The 15,335-nt window shown below is 39.4% G+C and overlaps 1 protein-coding gene across 1 annotated transcript; it reads left to right on the forward strand.

Annotated features, from left to right (window-relative positions):
- The first annotated feature begins 254 nt into the window (after window positions 1-254).
- Window positions 255-15,026, forward strand: LOC145941152 (uncharacterized). Its single transcript, XM_083047057.1, has 2 exons — window positions 255-1,414; window positions 14,867-15,026. The coding sequence occupies exons 1-2, from the start codon at window positions 333-335 to the stop codon at window positions 15,024-15,026; spliced, it is 1,242 nt and encodes a 413-aa protein (XP_082903183.1). The 5' UTR covers window positions 255-332.
- Window positions 15,027-15,335: the final 309 nt, after the last annotated feature.

A 15,335-nucleotide genomic window follows, 5' to 3' on the forward strand; every position in this document is an offset into this window, starting at 1 on the left:
CCGATGCGCGGCTGCTATGACATCATCCTCAAATGAAATGTTAGAATTATTGTCAAGGTCAAAATGTGCAAAATGTAACATATTCAAATTTTAAGCACCAATGCACCGGCTGCTGTCATCCCCCAGGTGTTCAAAATGTGTAAAATTGCAATTTTCAAGCGCCGATGCACGGCTGCTATGACATCATCCTTAATGAAATATTAGAATTATTGTCAAGATTAAATGTGCAACATACTCGAGTGCCAATGATCTCTACGATTAAATAAAAAGGATGGTAAAGAGGCATACCATGTTAGTATCATTGTCAGAGGTTCAGCAAGAGCATCTCAAAAATGGCACAATTGGAAGCAAGTTTGTTGGAGCAAGCCGCAAGGGTGAATTCGGTGGAAGAATATATTGTATGGGAGCAGCAATGTGACGAATACATCGAATCACTGGAAGAACAAAGTAGAATAAAACGACCACGATTACCGATCGGAGTTCGACAATCGCTTGTCTCCCAAATCGCGCGTCTCGAAGGGTTGAAGAATTCGGTACGCAGACGTTTTGTACAAGCAGGTGCCGGAAGCAGTTCGCGAGACATCGGACTCAAATGGCGAGAGATTGATACGGCGTTCGAGAGCCGCATCTTGACTGGTGCGGTAATAAACTATAATCACATTGAACCTCGTCAATTTCTAGAGGAGGCCAAAGACATTGTGATCAGACACGTGCAAAAAGTGTTGCAAAAACACACTAGTGTGAAAGTGAACACTATATTTAATGGCGAGTTTGTGTCAGGCGATAAGCGCGCTAATAAAAGTATCAATACGAAAAACTTTGAAATCTTTCGCACCTCCGATTTACATGATTGGTACAAACGCTGCGTTATCGACCCCACACTAGCATCGCTAGAAGAGTTTCAAGAACGCGATAGTGGTTGGGCATTATCGCGAATAAACAATTTAACTGTAAATATAAACAAGTATAATCCAATGCCTGCGGGATGCCACATTAAATTACCGCGAGAAATAATGATGAAAAGAGCGGTGGTGAACGTGCAATCAAAAGACAATGCATGTTTTGCATGGGCAGTTGTCGCTGCTCTGCATCCAGTTGCAAAATATAGTGAGAGAACGTCGTCATATCCCCATTATTCGACAGTGCTGAATCTCCAAGACATTGAGTTTCCAGTGACTGTGAATCAAATCAAAAAGTTTGAACTATCAAACAACATTTCGATAAATGTGTACAGAATCGAAGAAAAGAACATTGTCCCGATATGTCTCAGTGAGCAGAAGAAAGACAGACATGTCAACTTGCTGTACGTGGAAGACAGCAACAACATTGGACATTTCGCATGGATCAAGAATCTCTCCCGGCTCGTGAGCTCGCAATTGAGCAAAAAAGATCACAAGAAATATATCTGTGATCGGTATGTATATTTATTGCAAATTATATATTAAATAATCATAAAATAATTATAATGTGTTTATAATTGCTATTATCTTTTACAGATGCTTACACTATTTCCATTCGGAAGACAAGTTGCAGTCACATACAGTAGACTGCGGAAAGATGAATGACTGCGCTATCCGATTACCGAGCGATAAGGACAAGTGGCTCGCGTTCAACAACTTTAATCGCAAAGAGCGACTTCCTTTTGTCGTATACGCAGACCTCGAATGTGTGCTGACAAAGACAAATAAGAAGGAAGAAGAAAAGAATTTATATCAACATCACCAAGTATTTAGTATAGCATATTATGTACATTGATCATATGACGATTCATTATCCGAATATTATTCTCGTCGTAGTGTAGATTGCGTTTCGTGGTTTTCCGCAAACTACAAAATTTAGCGTTAAGCGTAAAGAATATTTTAGCAACTAACGTCCCCATGGTAAATTTAACATCAGACGAGCGGGAAAAATTTCATAGTGCAACGCATTGTCATATATGTGAGAAACCATTCATGCAAGATGACGATACACGCGTATCATCGTACGCGATCATTGCCATCTGACCGGGCGGTACAGAGGTCCCGCGCACTCAAATTGTAATCTAAATTATAAAAACTCTTTTTGTATTCCAATTGTATTTCACAATTTATCCGGTTACGACTCACATTTCATAATTAAGGAAATAGCTACAACGTTCGAAGGGGGAATCGAATTACTTCCAATAAGTAAAGAAAAATATATATCATTTACAAAAACTGTTCAAATTGCAGAAGACAAATCCAGAAATATTAAATTACGTTTTATCGATTCATATAAATTTCTCAATACTAGTCTCGATAAATTGGCATCATTTCTAAGTAAAGATAAACTCAAAAATTTACAAGTGAAATTTCAAAATTTATCCACTCACAATTTCGAATTATTGAAGCGAAAAGGTGTCTTTCCATACGAATACATTGACTGTGTCGACAAGTTGCAAGATACATGTCTACCACCGCGCGAATCATTTTACAGTTCCTTGACCGGCGACACTGTATCCGAGAACGATTACGCGCACGCTGAAAACGTATGGGAGCGGTTCTCCATTCGAACGCTGGGCGAATATAGCGACTTATATTTAAAAACTGATGTCTTGTTATTAGCCGACATTTTTGAAAATTTCCGGGATAAATGTATCGAGAGTTATGGGCTCGACCCCGCGTGTTATTATACTCTCTCCGGGTATACGTGGGACGCCATGTTAAAGCATACACGTGTAAATTTCGAACTGCTCACAGACATTGATATGGTAATGTTTATCGAACGGGGTATACGCGGTGGGCTGAGTCAATGTTCAAACAGATATGCACACGCTAATAACAAGTATATGCAGTCGTACGATCCATTGAAACCCTCTTCATATCTAATGTATTTCGATGTAAATAATTTGTATGGATGGGCAATGTGTCAACCATTGCCTTATGCTGATTTTCAATGGGTCGATGTATCTAATTTCGACACATCATCTATCACGCTCGATTCACCCACAGGCTACATCCTCGAGGTAGATTTAGAATATCCGCGACAGCTTCACGACACGCACACTGACCTACCGTTTTGCCCGACACGCGACAAGCCGCCAGGCAAGCGGGAAGATAAGCTTCTCGCAACGCTATACAACAAGAAGCGATATGTGATACACTACCGCAACCTGCAGCAATGTACGCGTCACGGCCTTCGCGTTGCAAAAATACATCGCATATTACAATTCGCGCAATCTCCATGGCTTCGAAATTATATCGAACTTAATACGCAATTTAGAACACACGCGAAAAATGATTTTGAAAAAAATTTATATAAATTGATGAATAATGCAGTATTCGGCAAAACGATGGAAAATGTGCGTAATCGGGTTGATGTAAAACTTATCACACATTGGGAAGGAAGATACGGTGCAGAGGCAATGATTGCGAAACCAAATTTCCACAGTAGAAGCATCTTTTCAGAAAATCTAATCGCTGTAGAATTACGTAAACTCGAAGTAAAATTTTACAAACCAATCTATGTCGGCATGTGCATACTCGACATCTCCAAAACATGTTTATACGAATTTCATCACGAGTACATGTCACCGCTATATCGCGACGGATGCAGGGTAATGTACACCGACACAGACAGCCTAATATACCACATCGAATGTGAAGATGTGTATAAGAATATAAAGCGCGACGTAAGCAAATTTGATACGAGCGATTACGCTGCGGACAATGTGTATGGTACCGCTCGTGAATAAAAAAGTGCCAGGTCTAATGAAAGATGAAAATAACGGTACGATAATGACCGAATTTGTAGGGCTTAGAGCAAAAATGTATGCATTACGAGTGGATGGTAAGAAAGATACCAAAAAAGTAAAAGGTGTCAAGAGTAACGTTGTCGCGAGAACGATAACGTTTGATGATTACACGCGGTGTTTGAATGAAGAGATTGAAATGACATGTAGTCAGTCATGTATAAGATCGAAATTGCATGAAGTATACACCATTCGCGAGACGAAAATTGCTCTAAGTCCTCACAATGACAAGCGGTATATCATACCTGAAACCACTAATACATTACCATGGGGACATTATAAAATACCTTTGTAAATAATATTTGTTGTAAAATATGTATATTTTGTATATTTTGTATATGTATATTTTGTATAAATATGTATATTATATGTATATTTGTATTTATAAAATTATTAGATAAATATATTGTAAAATAAATAGTGTACAAATATTTTAAATAAATGTTTATAATAAATTATTTTTATGAATCCATGAGTTGTGAGATTTATCCAGTCCCAACCATTTCACATAAACATCATCGCCTTTTTTCCGCAAAACCTTTTCCACGAGATATACATCGGGATTTGCAACATGATGTAACTAGTACTCGTACAATCCTCCGGCGACGGAATTTCCGCGCAAATCTTCAAGTATATATGTCGCAGGATTAGTTTTCTGCACTTTGATAATTTTAAATATTTCAGTAGTCCAATTTGGTGTAAAACCTTTTTCGAAGACAGTCTTGAATTTACTCACGCGTACCTGACAGCCTACTTTGAATCTTGCCGGAGCAGCAATTTTTATGTTACTGTATACCGTATTTAAAAGTTTTTCGGCAATCTTCGGAGTAACATCGATAGGTTTCATACCGATAGTGCGATGTTTTCGCGCATTGTACTCTGCAACGAGTCGGGACATCGCGTCGATCCACTTGTAATTACCATTAAGTGTAAACATTTTCCACATATTGTTCTTTAAAGTACGATTAAATCGTTCCACTACTGAGGCTTTCATAACAGAATACGTCGAATAATGATTGATGTTATGTTTTTTTACGAGTTTCTGCACATTTGCATTGTAAAATTCTTTTCCTCTATCAGTTTGCATGTTTCTCGGACATCTCTTGCTATCTCGAATTATCTCAGCGATAGCGTCCGCTCTTATTCTTGAGCGGCAGGGCCCATGCATACTTGCTCAACACATCGATGACTGTGAGTATGTAATTGTATCCTTTGTTGACTCTTGCATAAGGACGCATCTCGACCACGTCAGCTTGCCACAGGTCGTCGTATCCATGTACTATGACACGTCTACGCGTAAAATTTCTTCTCGCTGGAGCGTGCAATTCCTCCACGAGTAGCTGCTTTTCAGAGGTCTTTGATCGAGGCATATTTGTAATAATGTGATATAATTTTCACGTACAGTTCTTTATGTATCTTTTGATGTAGTCTGCGTTACAGCCATTTTATCCAGCGTTAATAATAGCGCCTGCATATTCCTTTCAAGCCTGATTATTTTTTTTTCAATTTCTTTCTGTTGATCTCTCAAAAGCTTGACACTCGCTTCGACATATCGTTTGTTGGCTGCATCATTATCATCTTCTGGTTGCGCTACACATCGTATCTTGCGCGACCTTGCGTCATAGCCGGAGGCTGTTAGACACAGAGTATTATCGCGCACGTAATTTCTTAGTAATCCATCCCATTGATAATATGAATTATTATTCGACGTTCCAAGTGATAATCCAAATTTATTAATCGACATTTCGATACCACTAATATTGACAGACTGACTCGTATCGTGGATGTATAACTTATTTTATAATAATACCAGCTTCGTAAAGTTCCTCGATAATCGATAATATTTCATTGCTGTGGGCGTTGTTGCCGGCTTGACGTGAAGCTTCGAGCAATCGCAGACGATCTACCAACTCGTTGGGATCATTCCAATGCACGTAATCAATCTTATTATTGTTTAAGATCATAGCATGCGGTATACCTTTTCCAGATTTTTTATCAGAGAATAATGGTGCGATTATATATTTATATTTGTATCCCTTGTTACCTAATACAGGCTGATTCACATTACCATTTCGTCTGTGAGCATTTGTTCTTATTAATATACTTTTATAGTTTTGCAAGTCATTCGCAGTATATATTTCATCGTCGGGAATTCTCTTGAAAACCAACTCGTAAAGACCTGCTGTTCCAACGTATTTTGACCCATCGATAATTATATTATCATTTTTATCCACATCGAAATTTTTATTACCGAGCGTCATTCCTTTGTCGATAAATTTAACACCGTAATCCATCTTGGAATTTTTATCTTGACTCAATATAGCTGCCACATATTTTTGAGCAAGTGGACCCAGGTGATTTCGCAATGAATTTTGACCATCGGATGTTTGTAATGAATGTTGAATTGATGTCACAAGCGATTGAGATGAAGTCTCGAAAATTTCCTCGATAGATGTCTCATCATGCAATAATTGCCTTGGCTGTACATCATGTATTGGAGTAGAAGTAGTTGCATCCAATAATTGTTGCATTCGCCTGCTTTTGATTCGCTTTGGAGTAGAAGTTATACCGCTCAATGATATATTTGATCGCTTTGTTTTAAACTCTTTTTTCTCTCCGAGCATACTCAATGGTTCAATCTTTTCTTCACCAGACTCAACACCAACTGTATTTTCAACAAGCTGTTTCAGAGGTTCAGAGATTGGTTTAAAATGCCTCTCCAATGCGTCCTCCTCCATTTTACCAGTTTTCAAGAAACGATATTTTTTACGGATTGAATCGCTCGTTTTCGCAATCTCTAACACAATCTTTTCACGATCGTTATTCATCATGTTACAATTTAGACGTTGCTCAATCAATGCATCGAAAGCGACTAAGTGCTTTGCGGTATTGCAAATTCATTAAATCCTTTTCTGTATCGTCCATTAGTCAGCGGACTGTCCTTGTCAATCGCTGCAAATCCATATTTATGTTGCCAACATTTCTGACAAAATGCACGAAAATTATTGTAAGACATATCTGTATTTACGTGATCGTTGTACACATATTTCAAGTTTGTCCCATCTTGTTTAAATAAAATTATTAAGTTTGCATTGTCACGTACAAGATGCTTGGGTATCTTGGCATACGTTTGACAAAGATAGAAACAGTCGACGCTCGAGTGTCGCCCCATTGCAAAGTACTCTCTTATCGTATCTTGCTTGTCACATGCCACGTCATCAAAGATAAAAATGGAATTCGGAAGCGCCTCACTCGGTGGAATGACATCGCTATTATTAGAGAATGTAAAATAACCAATTTCTTCTATCGGTGATAGCAAATTTTCCAAATATCGATATTTCGGTTGTTGAAGCGATTTCGAGTATACGTACACGTTCTCAAAGCAAACGCCGTGCGGGCTTTCTATCAAACTAATCAACGCGTTAGTTTTACCACAATTCGAATGACCGCAAATGATTCCGCGTATAGTATTCGGCAGTATGTTTCCATGTCTGCGTATTTCTTTATCCGACATCAACCGTGTTTTATCGTCAAAATTTGTAACTTTGGTTATCGTCGATTGCTGAACGAACCGCATGTTTTCTCTCGAATGAATGAATGAGTCATGGAGAGCCTATTTATAGCTGCGCGGAACCATGAATCACTCAGTATCGAAAAAATGTTTGTTCTGCTAACAAGTGCTTCCGATATTCACGGTTTAAGCGCCGAACAGCTGCAATTTGTACCAAAAGCATTTTTATTGCGATATGAAAATCACATCCACTACTGTGGGACAAGCTTCCGGAACACATAAAGGCGGATCCAGAGATTCAGACCTGTCGTCGATGTTTCAAACATTACAATCGACCGTGGCAGCAAACACACATCGACGGTCCAGCGCCAATGATAAAGGATTGCAGCGAATGTCAACGAAAATAGGTAGTGGTCTCTTTAATCGCGCGATAAACGCGCTTCCGATAGAATTACATATTCCCGGCTATCAGTTTTGTGGTCCGGAGACTCATTTGGAAAAGCGATTGGCTAGAGGTGATCGAGGTATTAATCCATTGGATGCCGCGTGTCGCGAGCACGACATTGCATATTCTCAAAGCAACGCCCTCAGAGAACGACACGTTGCTGATAATATACTCGCTGCGAAAGCGCGAAAACGTATTACTGCGAGAGATTCAACTCTTGGTGAAAGAGCAGCCGCTACGACTGTTTGGGCAGCTATGAAAGCAAAGACAAAATTCGGTATGGGGATAAAGACGAAAAAATCTTTGAAAAAGAAGAAGAAACGAATACTGCCTGTGGCGAAGCGTGGTGGTATCTTGCCAATTTTACCATTGTTGGGAGTTCTCGGTTCGTTGGCAGGTGGAGCAGCGGGAGTCGCAAAGGCTGTGAATGATAGCAAGGCTGCGCAACGTCAGCTTGAAGAAATGCAACGTCATAATCACGCTATGGAAGGTCGTGGAGTTTATCTCGCTCCATACAAACGTGGACAGGGATTCTCAACTAAGAAAAAAAAACGTCAAAAAAAAACGCTAAAAATGCCTGTGGGTGTAACAACTAATGTACAATTAGAACAACTGGCAAGACGTATGCATATACCATTCTTTAGAGGTGTTTTCATGCGCAATAATTTACCGATAAACGGTGTGCGACAAAATGAGAGCGGTATCGTCAATTTGGACGACGTTGATGGTCCCGGTACTCATTGGGTAGCATATGTAAAGAGGGGAAATCGATCAATATATTTCGATAGTTTTGGTAATCTACGACCACCCAAAGAATTGGTGCAATATTTAAATGTTATGAAAATAGAATACAATTACACATCCTATCAAAATTATAATCAGAATAATTGTGGACAATTGTGTTTACGATTTCTTCAAACGGTTGATATAAAACCTGTCAATCCATCATCACGATTCAGTTTGACAACATGTCGCTAACACTAACGTTGACTGGCAAAAGTAGCGTTCTCGCTGTAAGCTACTTTCCAGCTATAGATTTATCGAATGGTGATTATGAGCTCGGTTTAACAGATTTTGAAACTTATCATACGATTCCGAATGTAAATTCTAAGAATAATAAATTTTACTTTGATAACGATGACAAGGAAATTACAATACCCGAAGGATCATACGAAATACATGCTATAGATGAGTAACTGAGACGTGCAATTTCACAATATCCTTCCAATAAAGAGCAGAATGAAGATGCAATAGCGCTTCGCGCCAATCATAATACTCTAAAGAGCGAAATCAAATGCATCTATAGAATAAACTTTAATAAACCATACAATATAGGATCGTTGTTGGGATTCTCGTCGAATCGTATATTGCAACCTCACAAATGGCATGATTCGGATTTACCTATAAATATTATTAGCGTGAATATTATCCGTATAGAATGTAGCGTCACCACTGGTGCGTACAGTAATGACAAGCGCGTACACACGATACATGAATTTTCACCAAGCGTGCCGCCAGGATATAAGATATCGGAAACGCCTGCACAGATCATTTATCTCCTGATCGTCGTACGGAGCATTACTGATCTAACGATACGCATTGTTGATCAAGAAGGACGATTGTTGGATTTTCGAGGAGAGGAAGTTACTGTAAGATTGCACGTACGGCGTCGACAAAATTAGCGTGTGATGCTCGTGCTAAATGATACGGAGCACGTGAGAGATAATAATTTTACGAGGAACATTACGAGGGACAATACTTTTGCGAGAGCAACTGCGGCAGTGAGCGACAATAATCAGAGATCTCGTTACACTAAAAAGAAACTCAGCGCATTGAATCGCGAATTTTTAAAATCATTGGGATTCATCGTACGAAAAGATGATTGATATTTTGAATATTGGTGGTGAACCAGTCTTTGATGATCGTATCGTCAAGGTTGAGACACATACATACAATCCATATGCTAACACATCGCTTGGACATAGCGACGAGATACGGATACCTATACACCACCAGGATTTGTATACGTTGCCATGCGAAAGCTTTTTGTATGTTGAGGGAAAGTTGATGACATCTAAAATAGATGCAAATGAAACGATGATATTAACAAATAATTGTGTTGCGTTCATGTTTGATGAAATTCGATATGAACTCAATGGTGTGGAGATTGATCGCAACAGAAACGTTGGAATAACTTCAACGATGAAAAATTATGTTTCTTTAGCAACCGAGAGAAGTAAAATCTTGAAGAATGCTGGATGGGATATGACACATAATGGGTCATGTAATGAAATTTGTATCAACTTTTGCGTGCCGCTCAACATGCTGTTGGGATTTTGCGAAGATTACAAACGTGTTGTGATTAATGCTCGACATGAATTAATTTTGATACGTTCGCGCAACGACAACAATTGTCTGTATGGACCTGCTGAAGCCGCTATTGAATTATTCAAGATACAATGGCGTATGCCTCATGTACTATTGAATGAGGTTAATAAACTGTCCTTGCTACGAGCATTGGAAAGCGGGCAATTCTTAAACATGAGTTTTCGCGCTTGGGATCTATACGAATTTCCTCTGCTACATAGTACAACCAAGCATTCATGGACTGTGAAAACTGCTTCTCAGCTGGAAAAGCCGCGATATGTGATCTTTGCACTGCAGACTGGTAGAAAAAATATTATGACAAAAGATGTCACTGTATTCGATCATTGTAAATTAGCCAACGTAAAGCTGTATCTAAACTCGGAATCTTATCCCTATGATGATTTAAATTTAGATTTTGAAAAAAATAGATTCGCCCTCTTGTTTGATATGTACTCTCGTTTTCGCAAATCTTATTACGGGTGTGATATTGAGAATGTACTAACTATCGCGAAATTTCTACATTGCGGTCCTCTCGCAGTTATTGATTGTTCGCGACAAAATGATTCTGTCAAAAATTCTACCGTGGACGTGAGAATAGAGTTTGAATGTAAGGAAGATGTACCGGCAAATACTACAGCATATTGTCTCATCTTGCATGATCGTGTTGTCGAATATTGTCCTTTGTCCAACGTAGTTCGTAAAATTACATAATCAGCAATTATCCCCTCCTCCGATGTAATATAAATGATTGAGATTTTTAACAATCGACATCAGTCGTCCAACATTCTTGCAACAAAATGGTTGTACCGACGTTTGTGGATCTGCAAGGATTTATTCTCAATAAACGATTTATCGTGAAGGAAGCGGCGATTCTGAGAAGAGGATTCATTGTTTCACATTATTTTTTCGCATGCCCCGTACCTGGGGTGTGCTCATAAAATCGGAGAGACGTCAAGCCTCATGGTTGACTCGAAATCATCATGGATTGCAATGGGAAGATGGAAACTTTCCATACTGCATGGCTCAGCGTTTGATTACAACAGCTATCGCTGGTATGATACAAGAAGAAGAGACATCCTCTCTTGTGTACGTAAAAGGCCATGAAAAGCGAGAATGATTGACCGATATAATGGACGATGCGAGAAACGGTTTCATTATTGAGACCTTGGATGCAAACTATGAAGATATTCCTGCATTACAACTTAGATACTACCTATAGCCTACGTTGCGATAAACATGTAAAAAATTGCGCTTTAGAAAATGTGTTTAAAATATTTAATTGGTGGTCAAATCATTGCAATGATTCGCCACACCCTTTTTTTTGAATAAATTAATATTGAAATAATATTATCTTTGTTCGCTCATTTTCCTCATACGCATACAAGTATTATATGTCCGCACGTGCTCGTATTAATTTCAGCATGTGACAGCATTCTTATGTTAATTATAATTTTTAAATGTAGTCGATTGAGGTTTGAATGTGGTTGATTGATGTTCGATCGAGGTACGAACATGGTTCGAAAGTGGTTCGAAGGTGGTTGATCGATGCATGTACGTGGTTCGATTGATGTTCGATCGAGGTTGATTGATCGAGGTTCGAAGGTGGTTCGAAGGTGGTTGATTGATGTTCGATCGAGGTTCGAAAGTGGTTCGAAGGTGGTTGATTGAGGTATGTACGTGGTTCGATTGATGTTCGATCGAGGTTGATTGATGTTTGATCGAGGTTCGAAGGTGGTTCGAAGGTGGTTGATTGATGTTCGATCGAGGTTTGAAGGTGGTTGATCGAGGTACGAACGTGGTTCGAAAGTGGTTGATTGACGTTCAATCGAGGTTCGAAAGTGGTTCGAAGGTGGTTGATCGAGGTATGAAAGTGGTTCGAAGGTGGTTCGAAAGTGGTTTGAAGGTGGTTGATTGATGTTCGAAAGTGGTTCGAAGGTGGTTGATTGACGTTCAATCGATGTTCGAACGTGGTTGATCGAGGTACGAACGTGGTTGATTGACGTTCGATCGATGTTTGAACGTGGTTGATCGAGGTACGAACGTGGTTGATTGACGTTCGATCGATGTTCGAAAGTGGTTCGAAGGTGGTTCGAACGTGGTTCTATTGACGTTCGAAGGTGGTTTCAATTTTAAATATTATTCATATGCTTATTCTCATCATGGAATCTTTGTCTCGGACCATCTGTTTTCTTATCTCATGTGCCGAGTAAGCGTTCAAGCTATTATGTCATACATCCCCTACTTTTCCTACCGAGAGCGGGTCTGTCTCCGCGATGTTCGTCATAAAGTTTTTAGCGTTTGACGCGTTAATATCTTAAAAAGTTTAAAATGAATTTTGAAGAAATAGTGCGCCATGACGATCGACCCAGGTGGGTCGATATGATATTTCGTGACGATCGACCCATGTATCATGACTTATGGTACGAGTCGGTGCGTGAGGTGGTGGTTGCGAGGTGGGTGCGGATAAGTCGGGAGTATGATCGATACTATAACGATCTGCTGTGGGGCGACATAGAGGAAGAGGTCCCTGATGGCGAATGGGATAATGTGTGGTGCCTTCGCCAGTTGTTCGGGGAGGAACCTTATCCTCCCGAACATGTCCCGGAGCCATTATGGGCCTAGTAAGTATTTCTTTTCATTTAAAAATTATTAAAATAATAAATTGATTAATAAAATAAATATATTTAATAAAAATTTCTGTTATGTAGGAGTTCCGCCCTGCCGCCTCATAGCCACCGCCGCCTCGCAGCCACCACCACCTCGCAGCCACCACCTCACGCACCGCCTCGTACCACAAGTGGTGATACATGGGTCGATCGTCACGGAATACCATATCGACCCACGTGGTTCGATCACCATCGCTCAACACCGCCCCACATTCCCCTATACATTTTATATTTTATATATTTTAAATTTTTAATTCAAACATACCCACACACACACATACACACAAACATTTTGTAAAATATACACACACACACATAGTTATATAATAAAAATTATTTTAAATATTAAAAATATATAGTTTATTTTAGAATAGGTCCTCTCCCCTTCCTCATCCTAAAAATATTAATTTAAAAAAAAATAAAAAAAAAAAAAAAATTTAAAAAATTCTCTCTTACGAACGCCTCTCTCTTTGCGTTCTCCTTCGCTGCATCAGCTCTCGCGCTCTCCATCGCCGCATCGTCTCGCAACATCTCTCTCTCGCTCTTGTGATATCTCTCTCGCGTGCATCTCGCACTCTCCTTCGCTGCATCAGCTCTCGCGCTATCCTTCACATTCCTCTCTCCCCGCGGACCCCTTACCCAAAAAGTTTCATGCGGTCTTTCGCGGATTCCCCTCTCCCCGCAGACCCCTCACCAACAAAGCTTCATGCGGTCTTTCGCGGACGCCTCCCCCTCCCCGCGGACCCCTCGCGGACCCGTCACCTAAATCGCGGACGCTTCCCCCTCCCGCGGACCCCTCGCGGATCCTAACCTCGCGGACGCCTCCCCCTCCCCGCGGACCCGTCACCTAAATCGCAGACGCTTCCCCCTCCCCGCGGCCCCCTCGCGGACCCTAACCTCGCGGACGCCTCCCCCTCCCCGCGTGACGTCATTCCCCCTCCCCGCGTGACGTCATTCCCCCTCGCCGCGTGACGTCATCCCCCCTCGCCGCGTGACGTCATCCCCCCTCCCCGCGTGACGTCATCCCCCCGCGCCTTGGGTTCCCCTCGCCCCTCACCCCCCCTCATTGCCCCATGGGTTAGAATCAGCCTAGTATCACTACTAATGTGTTTAAATATTTGTAATTAATATTTTTTAATAATTACACTTTTATTAAATTTTTGTTATATAAAAAAAATTATCAGATATTCAAAAATAAATTAAATTATACAAAAATGCTACTGTACGTCTTTAAAAAAAATATCAGATATTCGAAAATAAATTAAATTATACAAAAAGGCTGCTGTACGCTTATAAAAAAGGCTGCTGTGCGCCTTTATCAGATATTCTAAATTAAATTAAATTATACAAAAAGGTTGCTGTGCGCCTATAAAATAGGCCGCTGTGCGCCTATAAAAAAAGGCTGCTGTGAGAATATAAAATAAGGCTGCTGTGCGCCTGTTAAAAAGGCTGCTGTGCGCCTGTTAAAAAGGCTGCTGTGCGCCTGTAAAAAAGGCTGCTTTGCGCCTATAAAAAAGGCTGCTGTGCGCCTGTAAGAAAACGGATGTAATCTACAGATACAGTGCTGCTGTGCGCTTATAAAAAAAGGCTGCTTTGCTCCTATACAAAAAATTAATATAAAGCAGAATAAGTACGAAAAAGAAAAGATAATTCAAGAAAATCAATAAATTAATGAATAAATAGTTCGCAGTCATACTGAAAGGCAAACGGTACTTATTTATATAATATCTATAGATATAATTATTTTTTTATGTAAAATTATGCAATATTTGAAAAAATTTAAATTTAACTTAGGATTAATCAATCAGTTATTTATTTATATTAAATCACATTAAATTTGAACTATATTATTGCTTTATAAGCTTCATAAGATAATTTAAATTATTTATTAAATATATATTAAAATTACGTATTATTATATAATATTTAATGTAATATATCTACGTATATACGGTACGACGCAGATAATTATGCCTCAAAAGAGAAAACGCGGAAATTTGTATATAGTGAGTCGCGATGGTAGGCGCTCACGACAAAGGCGAAAAATTGAGAGTTCGGAAGAAAGGTTTCAACGACTCGAAGCTGATGCTCAGAAACATGCTCAGCAGAGGGCCGATGAAAATAATGACACAAGGTTTCAAAGACTCGAAGCTGATGCTCAGAGACATGTTCAGCAAAGGAATGATGAAAATAATGACAAAAAGACTAAGCGACTCGAAAGTGATGCCCAGAGACATGCTCAGGGAAGGCACAAAGCTAGACAATTAAATTATCACATTGCGTTAATTGCCAAGGACGATGAAATAAATGTGTCAGTTCATACACTTGGGCAAATGAATGTAGAATGCCAATTTTGCAAATCATTAAACTTTGCATGTGAAAAATCTAAAGATGGAAAATTCACATATTGTTGTCAAAAAGGCAAGCTTAAATTAAAGCCAATAAATTGTCCTGATTTTATAAAAAAATTATACATTGCAAATGATTTTGGTTCAAAAAATTTCTTAAATAATATTCGTTCATATAATAGTGCTTTAGCTATGGCTTCAATGGGTGCGCCGGGAAATAGAAATCCAT

Source organism: Prenolepis imparis, unplaced genomic scaffold, assembly GCF_030444845.1.
Source record: "Prenolepis imparis isolate NDT839.2.m4 unplaced genomic scaffold, iyPreImpa1.0 SCAF_9, whole genome shotgun sequence".
In the NCBI taxonomy this organism is placed as follows: domain Eukaryota; kingdom Metazoa; phylum Arthropoda; class Insecta; order Hymenoptera; family Formicidae; genus Prenolepis; species Prenolepis imparis.

Coding starts and splice junctions, on each gene's coding strand:
- LOC145941152 (XM_083047057.1), top strand. CDS start 333: ATGGCACAATTGGAAGCAAGTTTGTTGGAGCAAGCCGCAAGGGTGAAT. Junction 1,415..14,866: donor AAGAAATATATCTGTGATCG/GTATGTATATTT, acceptor CATGCTCAGCAG/AGGGCCGATGAAAATAATGA.